Source organism: Haliotis asinina, chromosome 16 (genome assembly GCF_037392515.1).
Source record: "Haliotis asinina isolate JCU_RB_2024 chromosome 16, JCU_Hal_asi_v2, whole genome shotgun sequence".
Taxonomy (NCBI): domain Eukaryota; kingdom Metazoa; phylum Mollusca; class Gastropoda; order Lepetellida; family Haliotidae; genus Haliotis; species Haliotis asinina.
This window is the reverse complement of record NC_090295.1, coordinates 8,573,897-8,597,853: the sequence shown is the minus strand read 5'-3', so window position 1 is coordinate 8,597,853 and position 23,957 is coordinate 8,573,897. Positions and strand designations below refer to the sequence as shown.

Sequence of the window (23,957 nt, the reverse complement as noted above, 5' to 3'; positions counted from 1 at the left end):
TACTCATATACGTTTGTACTTGTGTATATGCCTAGAAACTAACGTGGTATAATATACATGGTATACATCACTCTTAAGTGTAATAGAAACATAGTTCCCACATATAGGATAGGTTTGTTGGTCTTACTGATTAACTGATTAACAGGAGCGGAATACTGTCCATCCCAAAATCTGAAAGATCTTGTCCTTTATGCAATTCTTCAGTTGCAGATGAAATACAGTTAATGACAGTCCATTTTATGAAGATTTACGTTACAGGTATATCCCAGAATATTATCTATCCAAACCATCACTGATACATTTTACTTGTATATCAACAACTAACAATGAATGCACCTACGTAATCTAGCTCTCTCGTTAAATATGCATTTATTCGCCGCAACGACCAATTACAATTAATCATATCCTAATGTATATCCCTACAACATGTATCGCAACTCGCTTGTATAAGGCCGGTGGAATAAAATACAATAAACAGTCGTTTGTCTATCTATGCACGATATTCACCACCATGTAACGATAAAAAGTCAACAAGTGGTTTACATATTCTAAAATATAGCAACAGGTGTGGAATGTTAAAAAATCTTATTATTATTGACATGTACGATATCATTAGGCAGTTCATTAAGGTACAATGAGCAATGGGATAGTCCAGCGGTTTAGGTGTTCGCTCATCACGCTGAAGACCCGGGTTCGATTGCCGACATGGGTACAATGTATGAAGTCTGTTTCTGGTGTTCCCGCGGTTATATGGCCGGAATGCTGGCGGGGGCGGCCCAAAACCATATTCACTCACATATAACGGTACAGGGCAAAATTGCTTAACACAACATGGCCATTTCCCTCAGACCCATTAACACAAATATCTTAAACTGGTCTTGAAATGACCTTCCCTGTTTAGTGAACAAATGATTGTAACAGTAATGGTGATGTTTGATGGGATAATGATGATGGGCAATAATGACAGAGTTACAATCAAAGACTAAGCAATGCTTTCACATTTTATGGTAGACACGCAGAGGACGTTGCTATATTTCACGCAAGAGCGAACAGATGATGACTGATGCAATTATGTTTCTACCTTGTACCATGTCTTCCCGAGTGTTTTCAGCTGAACATTGTCTTTGCATGCGTTTGTCATGAGGACCAACGGGTGCATTTTTTTTCGAGAACATCTAGAAGGATTCTCATTCAGTGATTAAGATATTATGGCACCATAGACTAACGGGATCGGATGGCCAGGCTCACTGGCTTTTCAAGGTTCATGCTGTTGATCACTGGATTGTCTTGTCCAGACTCGATTATTTACAGGCCGCCGTCATGCAGCTGGAATGTTGTTAAACAAAGAACAATGAAATAAACCAATCCCTTGTACAGAACTTTATTTATGAGCGCCAAAATATTTCAAAGATAAGCGCTGTCCGTTTTATTTGAGAATAGTGAAACATTGGTTTGGACGCACGTTACAATAATAGTCGAAACGATTGTATCCCTGAATTATCACCTCCCAGTGGATCTACGTCACACCAAGCCATGCATGGCAGTTAGTGTTACCCAATATCACCAATGCCTCCTATGAACAGACGCTGAGTGGACTGACTGGCTGTACCGTTATTTGGCAGTACTCTAAGACACCAGGGCCCTTTACTGTAACTCGCACATACTCATATAACACGACCAGACACATTTCTCATCTCCGAGTAGAAATAGTTCACTTGCACAGTAATTACGATAAGGAGGAATCAATGGTTTAATAATACACCTCACACGTGTGCAACCGCCATGGTCTTGGGTGCAGTTATATGTTTATGTTACAACGACGCTCCGTCGAAGCAAACATTGCAGCCTTGAAACAGCAGAGTTGATCCTGAAGATGGAATGTTTGTTCTCCATTCTGGGTGAAGTAACACATTCATTGTTTGTTTGGGGGATTCAGAATATGACTTTAAAAGACTCAAGGACCTATCTTCTTTTGGCACACGTGTCAGAGCATGAATGGTGATGGTGTTCAAGAGCATTGTTTAAGGGAGCATTGGTTTCTTCTGATATGGCTTCATTATTGACTGATACTTCGGCACCTGAAGTGATCACTTCAATTTCAGTATATATAGCATCGAGTATCCGGTATGTCTACCTGTCCCCCTCGATACAACCAACGCCGTCTGCCTGCCCCCACCCTCTAACAGGTGTTTATACAACCACCGCCTCCTACCCCGCCCCCTTCCTCTAACATGTGTGTAAACAAACACTGCCCTCTGCCTGTCCCCATCCTCTAACATGTGTCTTTACAACCACCACCTTGTACCTCTATCCATTCTCTACCATGTGTCTATGCAACCACTGCCCTCTGTCTGTCTCCATCCTCTAACAGGTATCTTTACAACCACCACCTTGTACCTGTCTCCATCCTCTACCATGTCTCTACACAACCACCGCCTCCTACCTGCCCCCATTCTCTAACAGATATCTATACAACCACCGCCTCCTACCTGCCCCCACTCTCTAACAGGTGTCTATACAATCACTGCTTTCTACCTGTTCCCACCCTCTAACATGTATCTAAACCACCACTGCCCTCTGTCTGTCTCCATCCTCTAACAGGTATCTTTACAACCACCACCTTGTACCTGTCTCCATCCTCTACCATGTCTCTACACAACCACCGCCTCCTACCTGCCCCCATTCTCTAACAGATATCTATACAACCACCGCCTCCTACCTGCCCCCATTCTCTAACAGGTGTCTATACAATCACTGCTTTCTACCTGTTCCCACCCTCTTACAGGTGTCTAAACAACTACCGCCTTCTACCTGTCTCCATCCTCTAACAGGTATCTTTACAACCACCACCTTGTACCTGTCTCCATCCTCTACCACGTCTCTATACAACCACCGCCTCCTACCTGCCCCCATTCTCTAACAGGTGTCTATACAACCACCGCCTCCTACCTGCCCCATCCTCTAACAGGTGTCTCTACAACCACAAGCTCCTACCTGTTCCCACCTTCTAACAGGTGTCTATACAACCACTGCCTCCTACCTGTCCCCACCTTCTAACAGGTGTCTATACAACCACAACCTCCTACCTGTCCCCACCCCCTAACAGGTGTCTAAACAACTACAGCCTTCTACCTGTCCCCATCCTCTAACAGGTGTCTATACAATCACTGCTTTCTACCTGTTCCCACCCTCTTACAGGTGTCTAAACAACTACCGCCTTCTACCTGTCTCCATCCTCTAACAGGTATCTTTACAACCACCACCTTGTACCTGTCTCCATCCTCTACCATGTCTCTACACAACCACCGCCTCCTACCTGCCCCCATTCTCTAGCAGATATCTATACAACCACCGCCTCCTACCTGCCCCCATTCTCTAACAGGTGTATATACAATCACTGCTTTCTACCTGTTCCCACCCTCTTACAGGTGTCTAAACAACTACCGCCTTCTACCTGTCTCCATCCTCTAACAGGTATCTTTACAACTACCACCTTGTACCTGTCTCCATCCTCTACCATGTCTCTACACAACCACCGCGTCCTGCCTGCCCCCATCCTCTAACAGGTGTCTCTACAACCACCACCACAAGCTCCTACCTGTTCCCACCTTCTAACAGGTATCTATACACCCACTGCCTCCTACCTGTCCCGATCCTCTAACAGGTGTCTATACAACAACCGCCTCCTGCCTGTCCCCACCTTCTAACATGTATCTATACAACCACAACCTCCTACCTGTCTCCATCTTCTAACAGGTATCTGTACAACCACAACCTCCTAAATGTTCCCACCTTCTAACAGGTATCCATACAACCACTGCCTTCTACCTTTCGCGATCCTATAACAGGTGTCTATACAACCACCGCCTCCTGTCTGTCCCCACCTTTTAACAGGTGTCTATACAACCACAACCTCCTACCTGTTCACTCCTTCTAACAGGTATCTATACAACCACTGCCTTCTACCTTTCGCGATCCTATAACAGGTGTCTGTCTATACACTCACCACTTTTACTCGCCTCATACTCCAACAGGTATCCATTCAGTCATGATATTCTACCCGCCACCACCCTTAACAGGTGTAACAACCACTCTCTGTCTCTCCCAGTATCAGCAGGTGTCTTTTCAATCACCGAGTAACATCGATGCCCCTGCTTTTATATGTGTCCATAAAACACAAACATCTACCTGCCACCATCTTACCCTCAACACGAGTCCATTTTCCTGCACAATCTGCCTGCATCTACTGCCTGACCCTCAATGAGATGCGCTTACAATAGATAAGCCATACTCTTTGTCCTTTCATTGATGTCATAATTTCAGTACACGTGAACACATTTCCTATCATGTGCCAAAATATCAGATGCACTGAGCCCTGCTAAGGGTAGATAGAAACGGACTTCCTTATGTCGAAGGGTTGACTCTCCTCAACCTTCTGTCTGACAAACAAATACTATGCAAAGGGCATACTGTAGAGATACCGGCCTAAGTCTTACGTGAACAGTAGAAGCATGGATGTTTTTCATGTCATTACGATAATTGTATGTCTTACGTAAATTGTAGTACAGGTGTTAAAAGTCATTATGATAATTGTACGTCTTACGTGAACCGAGGAAATATAAATATCTAAGATCATTTTATGCCTTATGTCAGTCTTAGAAGGACGGGTGTTTCAAGTATTTATGATAATTTTTTGTCATATGTAAGAGTGAGTGAGTGAGTTTAGTTTTACGCCGCACTCAGCAATATTCCAGCTATATGGCGGCGGTCTGTAAATAATCGAGTCTGGACCAGACAATCCAGTGATCAACAACATGAGCATCGATCTGCGCAATTGGGAACCGATGACATGTGTCAAGCAAGTCAGCGAGTCTGACCACCCGATCCCGTTAGTCGCCTCTTACGACAAGCATAGTCACCTTTTATGGCAAGCCTGGGTTGCTGAAGGCCTATTCTACCCCGGGACCTTCACGGGTCGTCATGTGTAAGAGGTGTAACGAATGTACGCTTTGTTGTGTCCCACACTCTAACAGGTGACACATAATCACTTGGATCCCACTGTCTTACCTGGGATCCCACTTTCACAAACACGAAAAACAAACAAACAAACAAAGGTGTTTTTTGGGTTTTTTTATAAAAAAACAAAAAAACCCAAAAAAAAAAACAAACAAACAAAACAAAACAAAAAACAAAACAAAAAGAACAACAGCAACAAAACCACGATAAAACAACAAAAAAGCATGGCTGGAGGTACCAAGACTCACAAATAGAAAGATACAAGTAAATCCCCGCTGAACTGAATCAAGGTGAGTTTAGTTTTACGCCGCACCCAGCAATATTCCAGCTATATGGAAGCGGTTTATAAATACTCATGTCTGAACCAGACCCTCCAGTGATCTGTGATCAACAGCATGAACATCTGCCCAGTTGCGAAGCGAGTACATGTGTCAAGCAAGACAGCGAGTCTGACCACCCGATCCAGTCAGTCGCCTTTAACGACGAGCATAGCTGCCTTTTGTGGCAAGCATGTGTTGCTGAAGGCCTATTCTACCCTGGATGTTCATAGGGTCCTGAATCAAGGTACCTCACCTTAAGCTTAGTCTTGAAGAACATGCGTCCTCTGACTGATCACTCCTCCGGAAACATGGCGGAGATCCCTTATATTACACCAATCTAGATGCCTAAACTAATTTCAATTGTTTCTACTACGTGCACAAGCTCATTAAAAGATATTTTAACAGGTAGTGATAATGAGTGGTTTGTTTTCTGCACCAAGTGCACCGGGTGATTGCACCAAACGCACTAACGCCTCAATACCCCGTGTTTACACTGAAAACTAGAGCCTCTAACACCGTGGACTCACGAATTAGTCCACTAAACGAAAAGGACTTCAAAAGCTTTTCATATTAAATCACTATTATCAAACCTGCCAAGACAAATACACTGCAGAACGAGGCAAACGGAACATTAGTTTTGTGTCCAAAGCTGGTATTTCAATTTACAAGATGTAAATAACTAAAAAAGCTGCCACGGTAGTGTAATCCCAACGCTCAAGGGAATGGCGTACTCCGTAAAAGATCTGCTATAACGTTTGTGTCATGCAAGAAGATATTGGCTTTACTGAAGAAATGAATGTTTTTATTAGCATCGCTCCTTATAGAAATTGGTATCTTTTCTTGGAGAGATTGTGCTGAGATTTGCTTCTTTGGCGCCTGGTATATCGAAAAGTAGAACCGCTAGGTGGAAACTGCTACAGAAAAACATGCGAGGTATAAGGTGTAGTAGGGTATTTGCGTGTCATTGGGTATGTCGTACCTGATGTAACATAACGTCTTTCAATATGAAGAGACGGTGGGGTGGCCTAGAGGTTAAACGTTCGCTCGACAAACCGAAAAACCTGGTTCGATTCCCTACATGGGTACAATTTCTGAAGTCCATTTCTGGTGTCCCCTGCTGTGATAATGCTAGAATATAGTGCTAGAAACTAAACTCACTCATTCAATGAATACGCGAATTAGGACTGGCACTGGCAAGCAGACGCTCTATCCACCATGCTAGGCACGCGCTCATTATAACTGATTAGCTAAATTGAAAACTGAATAATCCTATTTATCATTTGATACATATTTGCGGAAAATGTGTAATTCTACGGCTCGTCCGTCCATTCTCTATCAAGATTCGTCATCGGTGTAAATAACCATTTCTGATATTTTATAAATTTATATTTTATACATTGTAACAAGAATTTAAGTAGTATACATAAATATTCAATTGGCTTTCGACACCCCCATCTCCATATTATTTGAGTACCTACGGGGAACTATGCGTGAAGATGCGTGTTACAAGTGGTCTTAAGCGACCTATGCTTGTCGGAAATGGTATTGGATATTGAGATGGCAGCGCCACCTGTAAAACACCGTTTCTTGTGCAGTAGCTTACGTCGCAGTCGGAGCACAAAATGTTTGAAATGTTCAGCTTTCACTGAGGTTGAGGCCTAATTTCTGTCAAAGTACTAATATTCTACCCTAGAACGTAATGCACTTTGAGAACCTTCGTAAATGTGATCATAACTTTTGAAATAACGCTCGCAACTTGTCAAGCTGACCATCGTCTGCTCCAGTGAAAAGCCAAACATAATAAAAAAAAAAAAAAAAAAAAAAAAAAAAATACCATTGAACATCCTGCTGCAGAATTCGTTCCAGGCATGTGACCTCTGAGTTCATTTACAATACCACTGAGATGCGCAGACATGACACATTTTATTGTCCCTGCCATGACGGGCCATGCAGACAAGAAGAATGAATGTGCAAATGATTGAATAACTTACCTGTAAATGCGTTTATTTTTAACAAATTTCACACAAAAAAAACAAAACAAAACAAAAAAAAACCCATTAAAATAATCAAGAAAAAAAATACCAGTTTGCTTGGCTTTTAATCAAAATGATACTTTATGTTTGTTGGTTTCTGTGGAGAAGAATGCATCACATACGCTTTCATACAAGGGCGTTACCCTGCGAAATAACGAGCTTGCGGACAAGACTCGAAATGTACGCTGCATTGGAAACCAGCGGACGACAGAACATTCTAACAATGAATTTATGAAATGTGAGGTGATATTTATTGACGGAATTACGATATTTTTTTACGGAATTACAGTTTTGATAATCTACTGATACGCAATAATGTCCATGATCATCTTTTTCGTTATTACCCCGAAACACGTGACACCATGGTAATAAAATGACTTATTACTCGCCCGTGCACACGAATGTAAAACTACTAGACTATGACGTCAGAATGATTCACAGTTTTGACGTCACAATGCTAATGCCGCAGTGTCCTTTAACTTAAGAAGGAAGGTCGTTCAGTATCCTGTATATATTACCAAATGTCGAGCATGTTTTTAACAACCACCGTTTCTATACTTTGCTAACTGCAGTGAAGTGAGCGTTTTCAGAGCATAATCAAAACCTTGCAGAGCACAATGGGGAATTTGATGACAAGGCAATTTACTTTCCACTTTTATGCGAAGCATAGTTCACTACAGGATGCAAATCAAAAACATACAGCTGTCGTATGTATTACGTGTATTCAAGGTTCACTCCGTAGATACTTCTTCTGACAACCGCTCGTTGCGTATTTTAATATAAACCATACCTTAGCACTAAATGATATATTTTGCGCTTTCGTTTCAATTCATTTCTTGCCTCTACCGGGCTCTCTTCCTGTTATCATTGGAATTCACATCCAGAACTCAAAAAAAGTTTTGAAAGCTAAAACCTTCTATAATTTTACCAGACATGTGAGATTAAGTCTGCGTGGCTTGTCGGGGTAGCAAAGTGGGCTTGTTGGCTGAAACTGTCGTTGATGTGGAGGGTGAGGTGAGACGCGGTGTCACAGTGGTTCGAGCGACCGTAGTTATTAGGCTGACCCACGACTTGTGGTTACACGAAATTAAGTTTGTTGGTTATCAAAATAGCAAACTATCTGCACTGAATTAATTTTGTTAATTATCAAAATAGTTGACTATCTATCTTGCTTTAATTGCCAGAACAAGTTTCCTCGTTATCTTAATACGACACGCTGTGTAAGGTACTTAAACGTCCCTTTTCCTCTTTGAAGACTGGTTTCCAGCCTCACTGTTCACAGCGGCTCGAGGTAGGGGTGGGGGATAGGGGTGCGTTTATTGAGAATTTATGCCTGCTGTTTGTGATGCAAAGGTTTTTAGAGATTACTTTATCTGGTGTTAAAGTCTGTTAAACATGCAAATTATCTGACTGCGTATCAGCTCAGTGTGTGACCCCTGTGGAGTGAGTGAGCGAGTGAGTGAGTAAGTGAGTATGTTTTACGCCGCCTTTAGCAATATTCCAGCAGTATCACGGCGGGAGACGCCAGGAATGAGCTCCACTTGAATCACAACCGCCCACACTTTGAAGCTGTGGGTTACAATTGGTCTTGCTGGATGTAAGAGGTGACTGGCAGGATATTGTGACTAAGTAGATGTCTATAGCGATATCCCAATCGCGTATATCAATGCGCACGATACTAATCACTGGATGGTCCTATCCAGATTTGTTTATTTTGCCATTGCTATCATATAGCAATGATGTTATTTAGAGATATTGTTGTGGCGTTAGATATCAACCAAACGCAGCTAGCGCCTCTGTTGCACAACGACACTAAGAACAGGTGTGGAGTTGGAAAAAAAATCACGGATCATAATCGGAACAGGTCTGAGAAGCGAATCTATGAACTGCGGAGCCTGGTAGAGATCAGAGCCTAAATGTAATGTTTATGTTTGACTCTAACAGCTATCTTAGCACTAAATAGCACTATTAAATTTATAGTACATTATGTCCTTGTTTTGTTTGTCAGCACCTAAAGTGTCACACGGCTTAGAAGTGTGTTATTTCCGTCTTAACCTCAATAGCCTCCCACTCTAAAATATCGTTACACCAAATCACTCTCACTGACTGACTGACTCACTACTAGGTTAGAATGTCCGCTATGAATTAATGTACAAAAATACACTAGTTTCCTATGTGATAAAAACATATCCATTTGCCAAATTTCTCTTACCTCACGGATCAAACGGTTGGAACCTTCGAAGCCTCAAAATTAGCAATAATTTTAATGTCATTATTAATTAACAAAACGTGAAATCTATTTACAGCATCATACACTTGCCGGTTACTCTAACCTGCGGATTTTATCAACCATATCATCATTCTCTGAAGCAGGAATTTTTCCGGTGGTGTGTTGGGTGAAGTTTTTTAACATATTACATTTCAGTGACGCACTTTGGGGCAATGAAGTGAAACAATCCTCGCCTACAGAGGTTACGCACTATTTGGTACTGCTGCACTTTGAGTCATGGCTTGTAATTGGTTCATTGGTTGTACAATACTGTCAAGCGGCCGCGGGATTACAACTATCATATGTTGAAGGAAACCGTATGCACCGCATCACTGTACCACTCAGCCCGTCGACTCAAGCTCGTGTATTGAACGGTGAAATGCCAGAATGAATTAGCCAAATGAGATCCGAAACATCGTCACAGAGTCAGTAGATACAGGCGTTTGATGTGTATTTCTAGACAGACATCTTGTTTCTAAAATGAATATATTTTACAGAAATATCAGTTATAAAATATGTTAATGGTATATACTTACAAAAGATGCCCAGAGATTTCATTTCTAAAAGGTGGTATTCTATCTAGGCTTGCCACATAATCTAGACTCGACTAATGCTATGTCTCAGAATATATAATTTTGATTGTAAGAAATAAACCCATTTAAATGGTGAAGGAACCCAAAGGCGACCAGAGATTTATAACCTGAGGAAATTTAGACTTGTTTCCTAAGGGCTTTAGCATCGCAGAGGGCTCAGCAGTAGGAAAATAATGTGGTTCGGGGACTGTGAGACAGGCTAATCCTAGCCTTGAATGGGCTGCACTGGGTATATTTTTTTCAGGGTTTGCATGACAGACTGATGTATTTCATACATTGGGTTTAGCTAGCACAGCTCGTTTGGAGCAATGTTGTGTCAACTTGTTTTTCAGCTAGGAATTTCTAAAACGATTCTTTATTGATGAGTCGACACTAATCCATTTCGTTTTCTGGAATATTAGACTAAAGGCTGACAACAATGTTTATAAGTGCGTTTATTGTCGGTGAATATTCGAATTGAGTGAGTATGGTTAACACTGTTGTGAACAGTATAAGAGTCACAGCACTGTGTGTCAGTTTAATCTGGGAGGGAAACCCGAAATTATGCAGGTTTCAGACGTGCGCAAGAGACGTCTCAGATGATGGGACTACCCGTGAATCGGCTGTCGCGTATATATATATATATATATGAATAGAAACATTGTACGCTAAAATATACAGGGTAAAGGTTAAGACTGTACAAATCATTATACTGTTCAATGATTTCATCATATTATTGGCATTTTCGTTCTCTTCCAACAGAGGTTACTCCTGTCATATCTTCCTACGTAACCTTTGTTCTAATACGAACCTTTCATGGTTCAAGTGTTCTGGGTTCCCGATAGGTTGCAATCAGAATTAATTGTGCAATCAGCGACGTTGTTTCAAAAGTGATCATTCGCAAAGCCTCGGTAATTTCCGTTTGCTTCGGTAAAAATATAACCTCTTTCCCAGCACGATTCGTAAACCTTTCGTCTGGACAGAACCCAGTCATGTCACGGCGGATCAATGGCGTCTCCAGCCTCCCCTCGATGACAACGGAGAATGGACATTCCTAACAATATGCCTGTAACCTTCTGGCTGCAACTGTTATATTTTCTGTAATAATATTCTAACAACGAAATCCAAGAAGTTTCAGAAGTAAATATATATGTGTTGAGCTGTTAACCATTGGGCTACTCGCCGCCGCCAGCGCAGCTGAATTTTAGCTCGTGTACAGCTAGATGTATGACACATCGTGCATACGAATTCGCAAAAACTACGCACGTGATTCTCCAAACAGTGATGTTAACCAGATATGCCCGGATTAGCCTTACACATGGGACGCTGACACCTGTACGGTGCCGGAAGCGCGCTTCTCTTGCTTTGAGCTGAGCTCGGCCTATGCATCGATGGGACTCCACGTAAAAAAGTATGTCACTTGTCGCTAGTTACACTTGCAGAAGTCTTCAAAGTAATGATAAATTGTTTAACTGATATTTTCTAAAAAAGATATAAAGAACAAACTGGCATCAGCTTATGAAGACTTGTCTTAAAGGGAAATTCACTTCAGAATTAGTATGCATCCTTGGGCTTAGTATTCAGTACAGCCTTGGAGCAAAACGTGTCGCTAGCCTTCCATGCGATGAATCCACAGACCGTAACACTATGCATGCCTGAGACAAAGTTCATCGATGGGAACAGTGGTCTCTCTCACAGTCCCTGAACCGAAAATATTTTCCCCTCCGTCCAGCCATCACAACTAAAGCCCTAAATGAAATGAAGTCTAGATTTTCCCGGGTTAATCTCCCCACTCAATGGGGGTCCTTTTCAATGTTAAATGTGGTTTATTTGTACAGATGTGATATATATATATATATATATATATATATATATATATATATATATATATATATATATATATATATATATATATATATATATATATATATATACACACACACACACACACAAATGTATATACTCGTAGCCATAGCAACCCGCAGTTTAAGTATTTGTTCACGCTTTCAGCCACTCGTTCCAGGTTTCCAATTCTGCTAATTACAGACCAGTTTGATACAACCGAGCCGCTGCAGTCTAAAACAATGCCAACCCACTAACAATTGCATGTCAGCTATAACAGTCAAAGTGTGCACACGTGTTTTAAATAACACTCTAAATAGTAAATATCATGAAGACGTCCAAACCCATTTGCATACGGTATGTAATAAGTTAATGTTTACATTATATACGTAAAAAGGGTTATGGACCTGTTATCAGATTTCCAGTATTTTCATAAAGCTGGTGTTGCACACAAGCAGTCGCCGAAAATATATCCAATTCCTTATCTACATTCCAAGACGATTTGATTTGTGGGTGATCTATCACTTATCTGCTCTCTATCGATAATTATCACGCCGAGGCGTCAGCTGGGCTCTAGTGGATCACATATATCCGCGGTATAGATGGATCTTTATAGGACAGTTATATAACATGATCTTAAATAATTCCACACTCTCACTCCTGGGGCTTGCATGTATGTGTTGAAACTCATATTAATGTGTTGATTCTGTAAAGATACATTCTTTGATGTAGGAATGGGAATTGAATGTTAATGCCATCATTCTCTTCAACTTCACCGACAAACGTCTACTGGTTTTCGAAAGTTGGTGACCGTGCAGTCATTGAACTCGTGAAACATGTTTAAACTTGGACATTTAGATAATGTTCACGAAACATGGACGGCGATTGTTGCAAGTTTATAACCTGATGTAAAAATGACTGTTTTGGTAGAAGTAAGATCGCTGTGAAGGCGTTTAATCGCTTTACTTAAAGCGTAAAGTCGGTTCGTGTTACGGGAGTCACTCTACTCGACGTGGTAATATCTCTTTGTTTGGTGTGTGTGTGCGTGTGTGTGCGTGTGTGTGCGTGTGTGCGTGTGTGTGCGTGCGTGCGTGCGTGCGTGCGTGCGTGCGTACGTATGTGTAGGGGTGGTGGTGGTGGTGATGGTACTGGCAGCTGTACAGGTATGGTTCCTGGTACCCATTCACTGCCAGATGGGCAAAGTAATTCGAACGACGTCGTCTCCACATGCTACACGATGGTAACATAGAAACGCCCACTGGTCACCATCGACTACTCTCTATGGCCAACGTTGCTAAATTAAACCTGATTTCCGACCTATTCGCTTGTAAAGACTAACTGTCATTGATTCTGCTTACAAGTCTATGGGGAGGAAAAGACAAATTTAGAGGGACCATCACTGAACAAAGCCTATTTTAAGGCAATCTCCTGCTAGACAAAAAACTCTTAAACTCCTAAATTTATTCAATTAATTACAAATCTCGTGCATTTTATTCCTATGTAACTAGTGTTATGTCCTCGGTATACACCCATGGTTCAAACTGTTTGAAAATAGTATTTATAAAGGACAGACAGGATAGCTGGACAGGAAGGGTTCAAAGGAGCATTAAGTACGACAAACCGAAGACACATGTTTCTGACAGGTTTAATATCTCCAACAAGACATTCTACAATTTCAGTATAATTGTGGACTGGACAAGAAACTCCTAAATAAATGTAATGAGGCATTGTTTGCGTTGCCCGCTCACAGTGGTGACAAACATCGCGATGACGTCGTTGATGAGGCCTCTCTCAGTCGCTCTGGTTCTTTATTCCATAAGCTGCATGTAGAATGGAAACGGTGTTATGAGTACTTTTAATTACAACGGCCTTGAATATCTGAATTTAATTTAGCTTTGGTAAAGGGATATTTTTCATTTTGCATCCACTTGAATGTTTCCTCCTCTTTTCTTGACTCTAAATTGTGTAAACTAAAGTACATACATATAATTGTAATCTGAGAAACAAAATCCTGGCATTTCATTTGGTCACAATTTTTCTTGCAACTAAAAAATCTAAAACAGGTAAATATTGTCAATCCTTCCATGAATCGGTTATTTTGAATATTATTATGGAATGTGTAAGCATACACCAACAAGATACATTGGCGGATTCAGAATGCAATCTGGGCTGCAAGGGTGCGACACACGCACCTCCCTTTACCCTGAAAGTGAAAATGACTGTTGAAACTCTCATGAAAATGAAGTGTGCCACTCAGCTTTACCAAAAGGGTGCAACTTCTGATTCCAGAATATTTCATGATGTTATTTTGTCATAAATGGATAATGAAACCTGCCTTCCTAAACATTCCACAAAGACAGAAATGAAGGCTATATCGACGAGGTTCTCGGTGTCTGGAAAATAGCGGTCATGATGAGGTAGAGCGTCTGAGTGCTGTTTGGAATTCCTGAATGGTTATCCTGTTCCAGTTATGGAAGAGTTCTCAGTTAGAAAAGTATAATTTCCTGGTAAAAAATGTAATTGTGGTCAAAATACTGACTTACAGCAGTTTCTTTTGTACGAGAATAAACAGCACCATTATTTGTGACACGATGCCGTGTGATTGGTGTAAAGTGACAGGCCAACATTCCCGTAACAAATCAATTTCCCTTCACTGTGAAGTACTTAACAATATATACCATCTTTACTGTTAAAGAAAAGCCTTAGGCGAATATCGGACTTGGTGAATTGCAGAGTTGCGTCCCTTGCGCATACCAGCACCTACTACCACTGCCTTGGATAATGTTTTTGATCCCCTATTCGTCTGGATCATTATTCCTGAATTGTCAGATTTATTAACCAGCTCGCGTATTTCTGCCAACGTGGGGAACGTCTATGAAATACATCAGTCGATGCTTTCCGCCAAACAACCGACATGTGGTGCAATCAATGACATAACTTTTAATAAGGACGAAGGTGTGGTTTCGTAACCCCTCTTTACAGCAACGTGGGAAGCCAGTTCCCGGTGTCCTTGCCCTTGAACATCGCTGACATCAGCGTAAAACCAAACTCAAATTAAAAGTTAAACAACAAACAAACAAGATGCTGATATCTTGGCTAGATCTTTGGTGAGAATGATTGTGATCGTATGGAAGCAATTTAGGCACCATGTGTGGCGGATGGTTGTCATACAAACGGGCAAACACAATCTAAAAGATATGTGAAGTGTATGTCACATATGATACGACATTTGGTCAACACAAACAGACAGCGTTTGTTCGACTGGGGGTGTTTGTAAAAGACGCGATTGATACATTAAGAGCGAGGTGGTTATCTGCACAAACACTTCAGCATGATTACAGATGCATGTTTGTTTTCTCCGGATGTCGAATGTTTACAATGTAAGCCCGGCGATATACATCGACTGCAGCTGACAAAGCGATGCCAGGTCCTGCCACTCGTCTACGGTAGCTAAACTCGATGTAACAGCTTAATGGCAAAGAATGGCATTTCTATCTGTTAGATGAGCAGCATAATTGTCTGGAATTAGGAGTGTTTTATGTATGCAATGAGAGGATGATGCTTTTAAAAACGCGGACCTTGGTCGATGAGATTTACTTTTAATACTGTTTTAAGAAGAATCAGTAGTGAATGAGAAATGAAATTCATCTTCGTTGGTCCTCCAACCAACGTTTCTCCGCCGCCAGCGGTGTATTTGCAACAGTTACCACATGGGACCCGTGCCACCATCTTGCTAGTCTTCCGACAAATGTACACATGATGTGAAAAGGGGAACGAGATCCACCCCAACCGGAAGTTCCGGGCTACGCTTTGACCTCCTCCAGGTGGAAGTAGCACGCCTTTGGCTTTATAAACCAAACTCTGTCTATTCAAATCATACTACAATATGGGGCGGAAGAGTGTCACGACCAGTCTGTATCCAGACTGGTCGTGTCTTATTTCCGAGAGTAAGAGGATTGCGAATGTGTACCACGAACGAACCCTGTATACTTTCAATATGTAATAGTGGGTGAGTTTTAGTTTTAAGCCTCATGTAATAATATTTTTGTCCCGGAGACACCACAAATGGGCTTCATACATTGCACCCTTGTGGGAAATCAAATCCGCCTCTTCAGCTTGACGAGCGAACGTCTTAACCACTAGGCTACCCCATCGCGCCTCTGTGTGTACTTGGGTTATCGGGGTAGCCTTATGGCGAAAGATCGATCTTTCCATGATTCAATTTCCCACGTGGGTACAACATGTGAAGCACATTTCCGGTGTACCCCAACATAATATTACTGGAATACTGCTGAACGCGGCATAAAACTCTACCTATTCAGTCACTGTCTGCATGTAAACACGTTTCTGGGTGGATGGAGTGGGGAATGCAACTGATAAGACAAAAGACATGCCGTTTAAATATTTGAATTGGGACTGTGGATTCACATGGATATGTCGAACAGTAACTAACAACTCATTTGCTAACCTTAGTTAGTATCTGAAACAGTTGCTAACGATAATTTTGTTAAGGCTTTGCCGACGATAGCTTATCTCATCGGAATGCGTTGAAATAACGTCATTTCCGGCTTTAGTGGTGTCATGGCATGTTCACACCGTTACGTCAAACAAGAAAAAATGTGTCTGAACCACTTCGAGTAACTCGTGTCATTCCAAAAGAAACCTATTTTTTTAAACTTTGCTAACTGTAAATCATGGTGGGTGGCATCTTTAAGGTGTGAAGCCAGTTCCTGGTCTTGAGAGGAAAGTATGTGCGCGTTGTGCGAGCTTCTATTTGCTTTACCTTAAACATTCAAACAAGAAAGATGAGTGAGATCATAGGATATCTCCTTGGAGATATCGTTTTTATAGCAGATTTTGTACAATGCCCTGACAATGCAATGAAGTCATGAATTTGATAACGTCACAATGCTATGGCATTGCTCCGCTGCAAGTGTGATAATGAAAAAACTAACAAAGAATGAATATACTGATAAATAGAATCTCACCCTCGTGTCTACTGATATCAGTTATATCAACACTCGTTAATAAACGTAAAAATATCATCGGAAAGCCTCGGGTTTTTGTACCTTTATCAGCTCCTGTTGATATAACTGATATCGGTAGACAATCGGATTCTCTATTTCATGGGTTTGGGGATTAATATCCACTTTTAACCGACATTTGCTAAAGCGAGTAGCGTTGTGTCAAGTGTATGCAAGTGAATAAACAATAAGAAAATTCAACACCCAACTAACTATAAACTTCACAAACTAGACGTTCAACAAACCAAACAATCAAGATATTCGCCATGTGTAGTAAGACATTCAACCGATGTGCAAATCTACCAGCAACCGACTGGACACGTGCCATATACACACCCATAAACATTCATCAACTGGTCAACATGAGACAACAGGGGAAAAGACAATCAATTAACCTATCACGAAAGCGTTATCTCGCTGGTTTGCTCTGTAAAGTACATAGTTTTATCTTGGGTTTAGGGATTAATATCCTGGCATACCTGGTATTTGCTAACGCCAATGACATTGCTTCAAGTGTATACATTGATCGTGGCATGTACAGCTATGATAGGAGCCATGTCAGGCAACTTATGACGACCAGCGGTAACAATGTCTGCCGCTGTGCGTCAGTCAACATTCAGACTGCAATCGATGCAAGGAGAAGAGAGCTAATATGATCTGAAAGCCAGGTCTGTTGGGAAATATATTAAATACCATATGGTAGACTGATGTTTCATGTTCTTGCAACGATCTGCTTATTTTGGGAGCAACAGCTGAAGTCTATGTTTGATGCCCCCGGCGAAGCTAGCTGCGATGTTCAAGAACATCTTTCCACGTATGTTTCGAACAATCAAGTTTCGACCTTGCAAAGCGGAGAATATTTCACAATTTAAGTGTGGTTACCATTATAACCTATGCATTTACTTTCAAATAATTTTAAAAGATACTGTATTAAATATTTGTAAATTAAAAACAAATGTCATAATAGTAATGATAATTCGGATGATAGCGACGATAAAGAGTGAGTGAGTGAGTGTGTGAGTGAGTGAGTGAGTGAGTTTAGTCTCACAGCGAATTCAGTATTCCAGCTGTGTGGCGGCCATTGAGATAATGATGATATTCTTACAGCGACGAAGATGATGACGCCAGAGCAATGACGATGATAATAACAGCGATAATAATACCCAAAATAATTTAAACACCCTTCAAAGATGTTATAACAATATCAATTTAGATGACGAATGATACTTTCCTGCTTTGACTACAGTCATGTCAACTTAGTTGCAAATTATGTAAACACTGTTAAGTCATAAAGAATGAACAGGACAGAAGTAGTAAGGAATACCAAGGTCCAGATTTGACGATACCCGTGAAGGTCCGGGGTAGAATACCCGTGAAGGTTCGGGGTAGAATACCCGTGAAGGTTCGGGGTAGAATAGGCTTCAGCAACCCACGCTTGCCACAAAAGGCGACTATGCTCATCGTAAGGGGTGACTAACACATGTCATCGGTTCCCTGTTGATTATATACAGACCGCCGCCATATAGCTGTAATATTGCTGAGTGCGGCGTAACACTAAACTCACTCACCCTATATTGACAAGGGTGTTCTCACCGCCATCATAATCGATACAATACATCATCATCATAAACGAAGTTGCAATGAAAGTCATTCATGGCGTCTTTCATCCACAATACATCTAGGTTAAATAATTTCTGCAACAATGAAGCTCTCACCCTGCCCGCATAACTCGCCTTCGCCAGTAGGATATCTAACTAAGGGCCTGCTAATCTGGTTTGTTGCTTGCCAGGCGCATCATCCGAGATAGGATCCCAACCGTCGGTGTGATCTGATTGATACGTTGCCATCAATCAGAACCGACATGCCTCAGCCGGTGCTTGAGAATATGGTATTAATAGACTATTGTCTTCGATCATCAGAGGGTACAACATGGTCTGTTTCTGATAGACGTGTGATCACGTACAGTGGCCGCGGTCGGAATGCTTATGCACGTAGACTATTGGAAAATTCTCATTCTCTTACTTTCTCAATTTTTCATGCATTTGTGTTCTGTCAAAATTTTCAGTTCTTTTAATTGCCATTTGAAGTTTTAAAATATATTTTCAAGAGTTGATTTAAGAAACCGACCTTTTTCGGTAAAATCTGCAAAATATGATACATGCTTGATTAAAACTTTGAACATAAATGTGCAAAAACAGGAATGAAGCAGCTCCCATTCCTGTATTTTTTTAACAATTTCTTTCGATATGTTTAGAAATGATGATAGTGATAGATGTTCATTCAACGTTATCAAATTCTACAATCGTCTTAGACATGCAGACGCTAGTTCATCTTCGTAAAATGATAAGCATACTGTGCATTGCAGAGTTGCGTCCCTTGCGCATACCAGCAGCTACTACCACTGCCTCATCACTGATGTGTCTGACATGGAAAGGACCCATCACCGCATCATGTCCACCTCAAAACAGTTTTAAACGTTGCCGAGGCCTTGTATTATGTCACAGTAACCTATCATCTGATGTGTGGCTTATGCAATTGTCTGAGAGACTTGTTCACCCTTTTTTCATCGCTGTTCGTCTTCAGTGATTCCTTTATCAAATATTTACCCTTGTTTGGTATAATGTTTAGGGCTCTTGTGTATCATACGCCCAGTGGAATATGTGGCAAGTAATAGAGACTGGTTATTCTATGACTCTGACGTTATATGGTCTTTTGAATGATAATGGGGCTATTTATTTCATTCATTGTATGCTCTTTGCAACAGAATGTGCAAAAGCATGACTAATATGTGTTAAAGAGACCGAGGTGTTTGTTTTCAAATATTTAAGAGAAAATAATTGACCCAAGCTGACTTTCTCCTGAGAAACGGTTACAATTTTGGTAAACAATATCATGTTACGTCACTGACTTACTCTTTTATACATGTTCTTTTGAAAATTGAAGAATCATCATGAGCTCAGTTCAGTCATACTTATGGAGTACATTACGTCAGTAGGAAAAATCTTGCATGTGGAATCTTGTAAAATAGGTTAGTTTTCTATTTTCATAAACAAATAGATTAAATAATAAGAATGCTGGAGTGACAAGCGTGACTAAAGTCTAAAGTTCTACAGCCTAAACCAAACAATTAATTGTACATTATAGGATGTTCCTGATCAGGAGGGGGAACATGGATTTAACATTAATACACATCGAGGGCACATCAACCCATGGACCTCGATTGATTATTGAACAACGTATTTACCGTCCCCATCATGTGTTACGTTTGTATTGTTTGAAGCAAGGGTACAAGGGTAGACACCGCCATAGTTTCACACAAGAAAAACTGATTTAGAGTTATCTCCCTTCCATCCATTTGCAACGCAAAACATCGATAATTTCCGTCATGATACGTGATTCAATGTTATTCGATGTTATAAAGAACTGCTGTTCGAAGTATCAGTTGAGTTCGTCATTCCCAGAAGGGTACATAGAAAATGTTACTCGCTTGTAAGCGGGGTAGATTGTAAAGAAATAGAAGAGCGCACAGCTAATCAGAAAGCGACATTTATGTGTGAGTTAAGATAATTATCATTAAACGTAAATTACAAACACAATCTTACAATGTACAATGTTACTACAAAGTGTCAGTAAATTTGAAAGTTGTGTACAACTATCCTGATTTGCATACAGCCGATCTTAAACATGCCCTTTAGAATTGTATTTGCACTATTGGCAAAATAATCCGAACGAAATGTCTGTCTGCCTGTTTGAGATTTTGCAGTTATCTCCCTCTGAACTGAAAATCTTCATAACAATATCGTAAACCTTCTGCAAAATTTGTAGAAAGTGAACCGAACAAGACCCATTTATCTGTCTTTTCTTTGTCACTATTTTGATCTGTGACAGAACACATATGAACTGACCTGAACTATTACAAGAGCCTCTTTAGACCAGTTTCCAAGTGCCGCTCCATTCCTTAACCTCCGAAATGCTGAGGAACGAACCATGTTCTAATCACTGTATAACTGGTTCACTGGCTCATGTGTGCATAGTGAGTGAGTGAGTGACTGAGCATGGCTTTACGCCGCTTTCAGCAATATTCCAGTATTAACATGGCCGGGGACGCCAGAAATGGGCTTCACACATTGTACCCATGTGGGGAACCTCGCCAACCTCTGAACGTATCTGAAAATCTTCATAACAATATATTAATCTTCCCGCAAAATTTTATTTAAGCTACCCTATCGCCCACATATGTATACAGACAATGTTATAACCAGCGTGATGCAACATGGATTAAGCTTATTTAACACACCCCAAATACTATTTCATCTCAGCGATTGAATCTTGAACAAACAAAACGTATTCTAATGAGCGAATCAATATAAATTGATATTTTAAGAGAATAAGTGATTTAATGAGATAATCTATATCAATGCGATGTTCATAATATCTGAGTAGGGTATCCATTTTGACCTGTGGCCTGTGTCTTTGTGGGATAACAGTATTAAATCAGCTTCACTCCGGAGATATCCACACCCCGGGCACTGGGTATAATTATAATCCAAGGTTTTTCATGAAAAAACCTTAACAAACGACATAAAGGCGACCACCGGGATCGGTTGAAAACGCTAGCCGATTTGGTAGACTCATTTCATTGCATCCCGATTGCGCAGACCGATGCTCACCATGATGATCATTGGATTGTCTGGTCCAGATTCCATTATATACACACAGTTCGCCATTTGGCTTGGACATTGTTGAGTGGAGCGTTAAAAACAAACAAAACAAACATAATTCTCGTGAGGTAAACATTTCTAACACTAGCCACATTAAGTATCCTTCCACCATTATCCTGTTTGACATACCATTTAACTCCTTCACTCGCTCAACATTAGTACACATCTGTATAACATCTGAATTAGGTCATGCAAGACGGGTCTGTGTTGTGGAGAGACTATCGACCACAAATGCACGGAGATAAAGTACAATAGTGTATTCATATCGATTTCAAATTACATCAAGCAGAAAGGGGAAAACAAACCGACAAACGTCGATTTGTTATACAAAATGATTCCCAACTGCTACTTTAAAGCGCGTTGGTGAAAGTTGCTGCATTGTTTATTACGTGCGTTTCATAAATGACTTCGTTTTTGTTGTGTCATTCTAACCCTACTTTTCGCTTCAATGTCTTCAGGGAATGGTCGGCCCGGTATCCGGAAGCTACACGCGAGGTCTCATGGAGGAACGGGTCTCTTTGTGACGTAACGGTGGCGACACGTGCAATGAACATCGACAGCGTGGCTCTGAACAGCGTGATGATGTCTTGAGAAGCAGTATGTCTTAGATAATACCTACACGAAAGGGAAAGGAAACATACTGTTACTGAATATTCTGCTCTTCTACGAGGCATCGTCGATGGTCAGTGGCGCTCATTCTATTACGACGTTACGTTTAAACTCCCTCTGGAAGCCAAGGCTGGAATAACGTTTAACAGTCATATCACTGCATCCGTCATAAAGCGACTACAAGGAGGTTGATCCTCATCAGACAACCATTGGTCGTTGTGGTCAAAAGTTTCAAAGACAAATATGGAATAGAGGACGAACAAGAACAACGATTCTAAACTAACGTAGTCTTCGGATGGCACCAGCTGACGTCATTCTCGTGACACTCGTGTATTTCCCACAACGTGATTAAAGACTATTGCAACTGAAGGGTGAAACTGTGGGAAAAAGCGGTTCGTTGTTTGTCTAACACCGCTACTTTATAGACTCTGGTTGAACGGATTGTTGCCGTGAAGAGGTGAACGTCATCTGACGTAGTTGTCAACGGCTACCAAGGATATATCTGCCAGGATTCAGGCCTTATCTGGTATTGTGAACTTTTTGTGCTGAACACAACTGAAGGGATCTATACGGCTTGATTGATGAGCATCATTTGACATAAGTACCGATCTGTTCATCTCAACGATCTACAGACAAAATCGCACTATAAGGAAAAGCAGAATTTATACAACCGTAGGATTATAAAGCTCAAGTGATACTGCTGAAAACGGCTCATATTAGTCCCAAATGGACCAATAGTGAAAGAGCAGACCTCTTTTGTTTGTAAATGTATTGTCCAATGTTGAATGCGAATTTTGGATCATAGTGTTAACGACTGGGTGGAAAAGGGTAAAAGTGAAAGAAAGGTAACAGATATTAGGAAAAGTCAGAAAAGGAAATAAGTGTTCATTCATTGATATTATTTTGAACACGAAAAAGGAACAGGATTAACAAGCGAATTTTGTGACCGGAAGAGTGAAAAAGACAGTTCAGTCAGTAATTGTTTGCTGCAGGGATACCATCATCTGACCAGCGATGCGACTCTTGACCATTGTCCGCGCCCTGCTGGTGAGGCTTCTGTTTGCCACCCATGGCTTCATCGCCATCTGGAGACTGTACATGGTGAAGGGGAAGATATGGTGCTGGTACCTGTCTGCTGCTCTGGCTGGTCTCTTGATAGAGACCATTGTTACCTTGTGTAAGAAGAAAGGCAAGGAATGGAAATGGTAAGTAGTAATACTGTATGACTGCGACATTTCTTTAATTCTTCAAGGATGTATGTCTGTTTGTCAGTCTGTGTCACACTGACACTTTCTTTGGATCTTTTTTCCTGGGAAAGTGGTCAAAATGTAATTTTTTTCACCTGTCTTTAGTTGTCACACCAATCCTTTCGGCACACTGTTCATGGTGGTGGGAACACATAGGCTGGCTTCTGCGGACTTATTGGCAGGTACCATTTCATATTTTGGTTAGCACTGGGATAAATTTTACGAACATATTTATGCCAAAGCTTGCGATTTATAATTTCTTTCCAATGCATGTACTCAAACCTACAAATATGTTTTCAGGACA

The 23,957-nt window shown here is 40.9% G+C and overlaps 1 protein-coding gene across 2 annotated transcripts in view; it reads left to right on the top strand.

Annotated features, from left to right (window-relative positions):
- The window catches only part of LOC137268073 (transmembrane protein 26-like), a 91,314-nt gene that overhangs the window by 16,883 nt on the left and 50,474 nt on the right, over positions 1–23,957 (top strand). For both annotated transcript variants that reach the window (XM_067802577.1, XM_067802576.1), the window contains exon 2: positions 22,256–23,611. In XM_067802577.1, coding sequence (XP_067658678.1) covers positions 23,421–23,611 — 191 coding nt within the window. In that variant the 5' untranslated portion in view covers positions 22,256–23,420. The remainder of the gene's footprint in view (positions 1–22,255; positions 23,612–23,957) is intronic.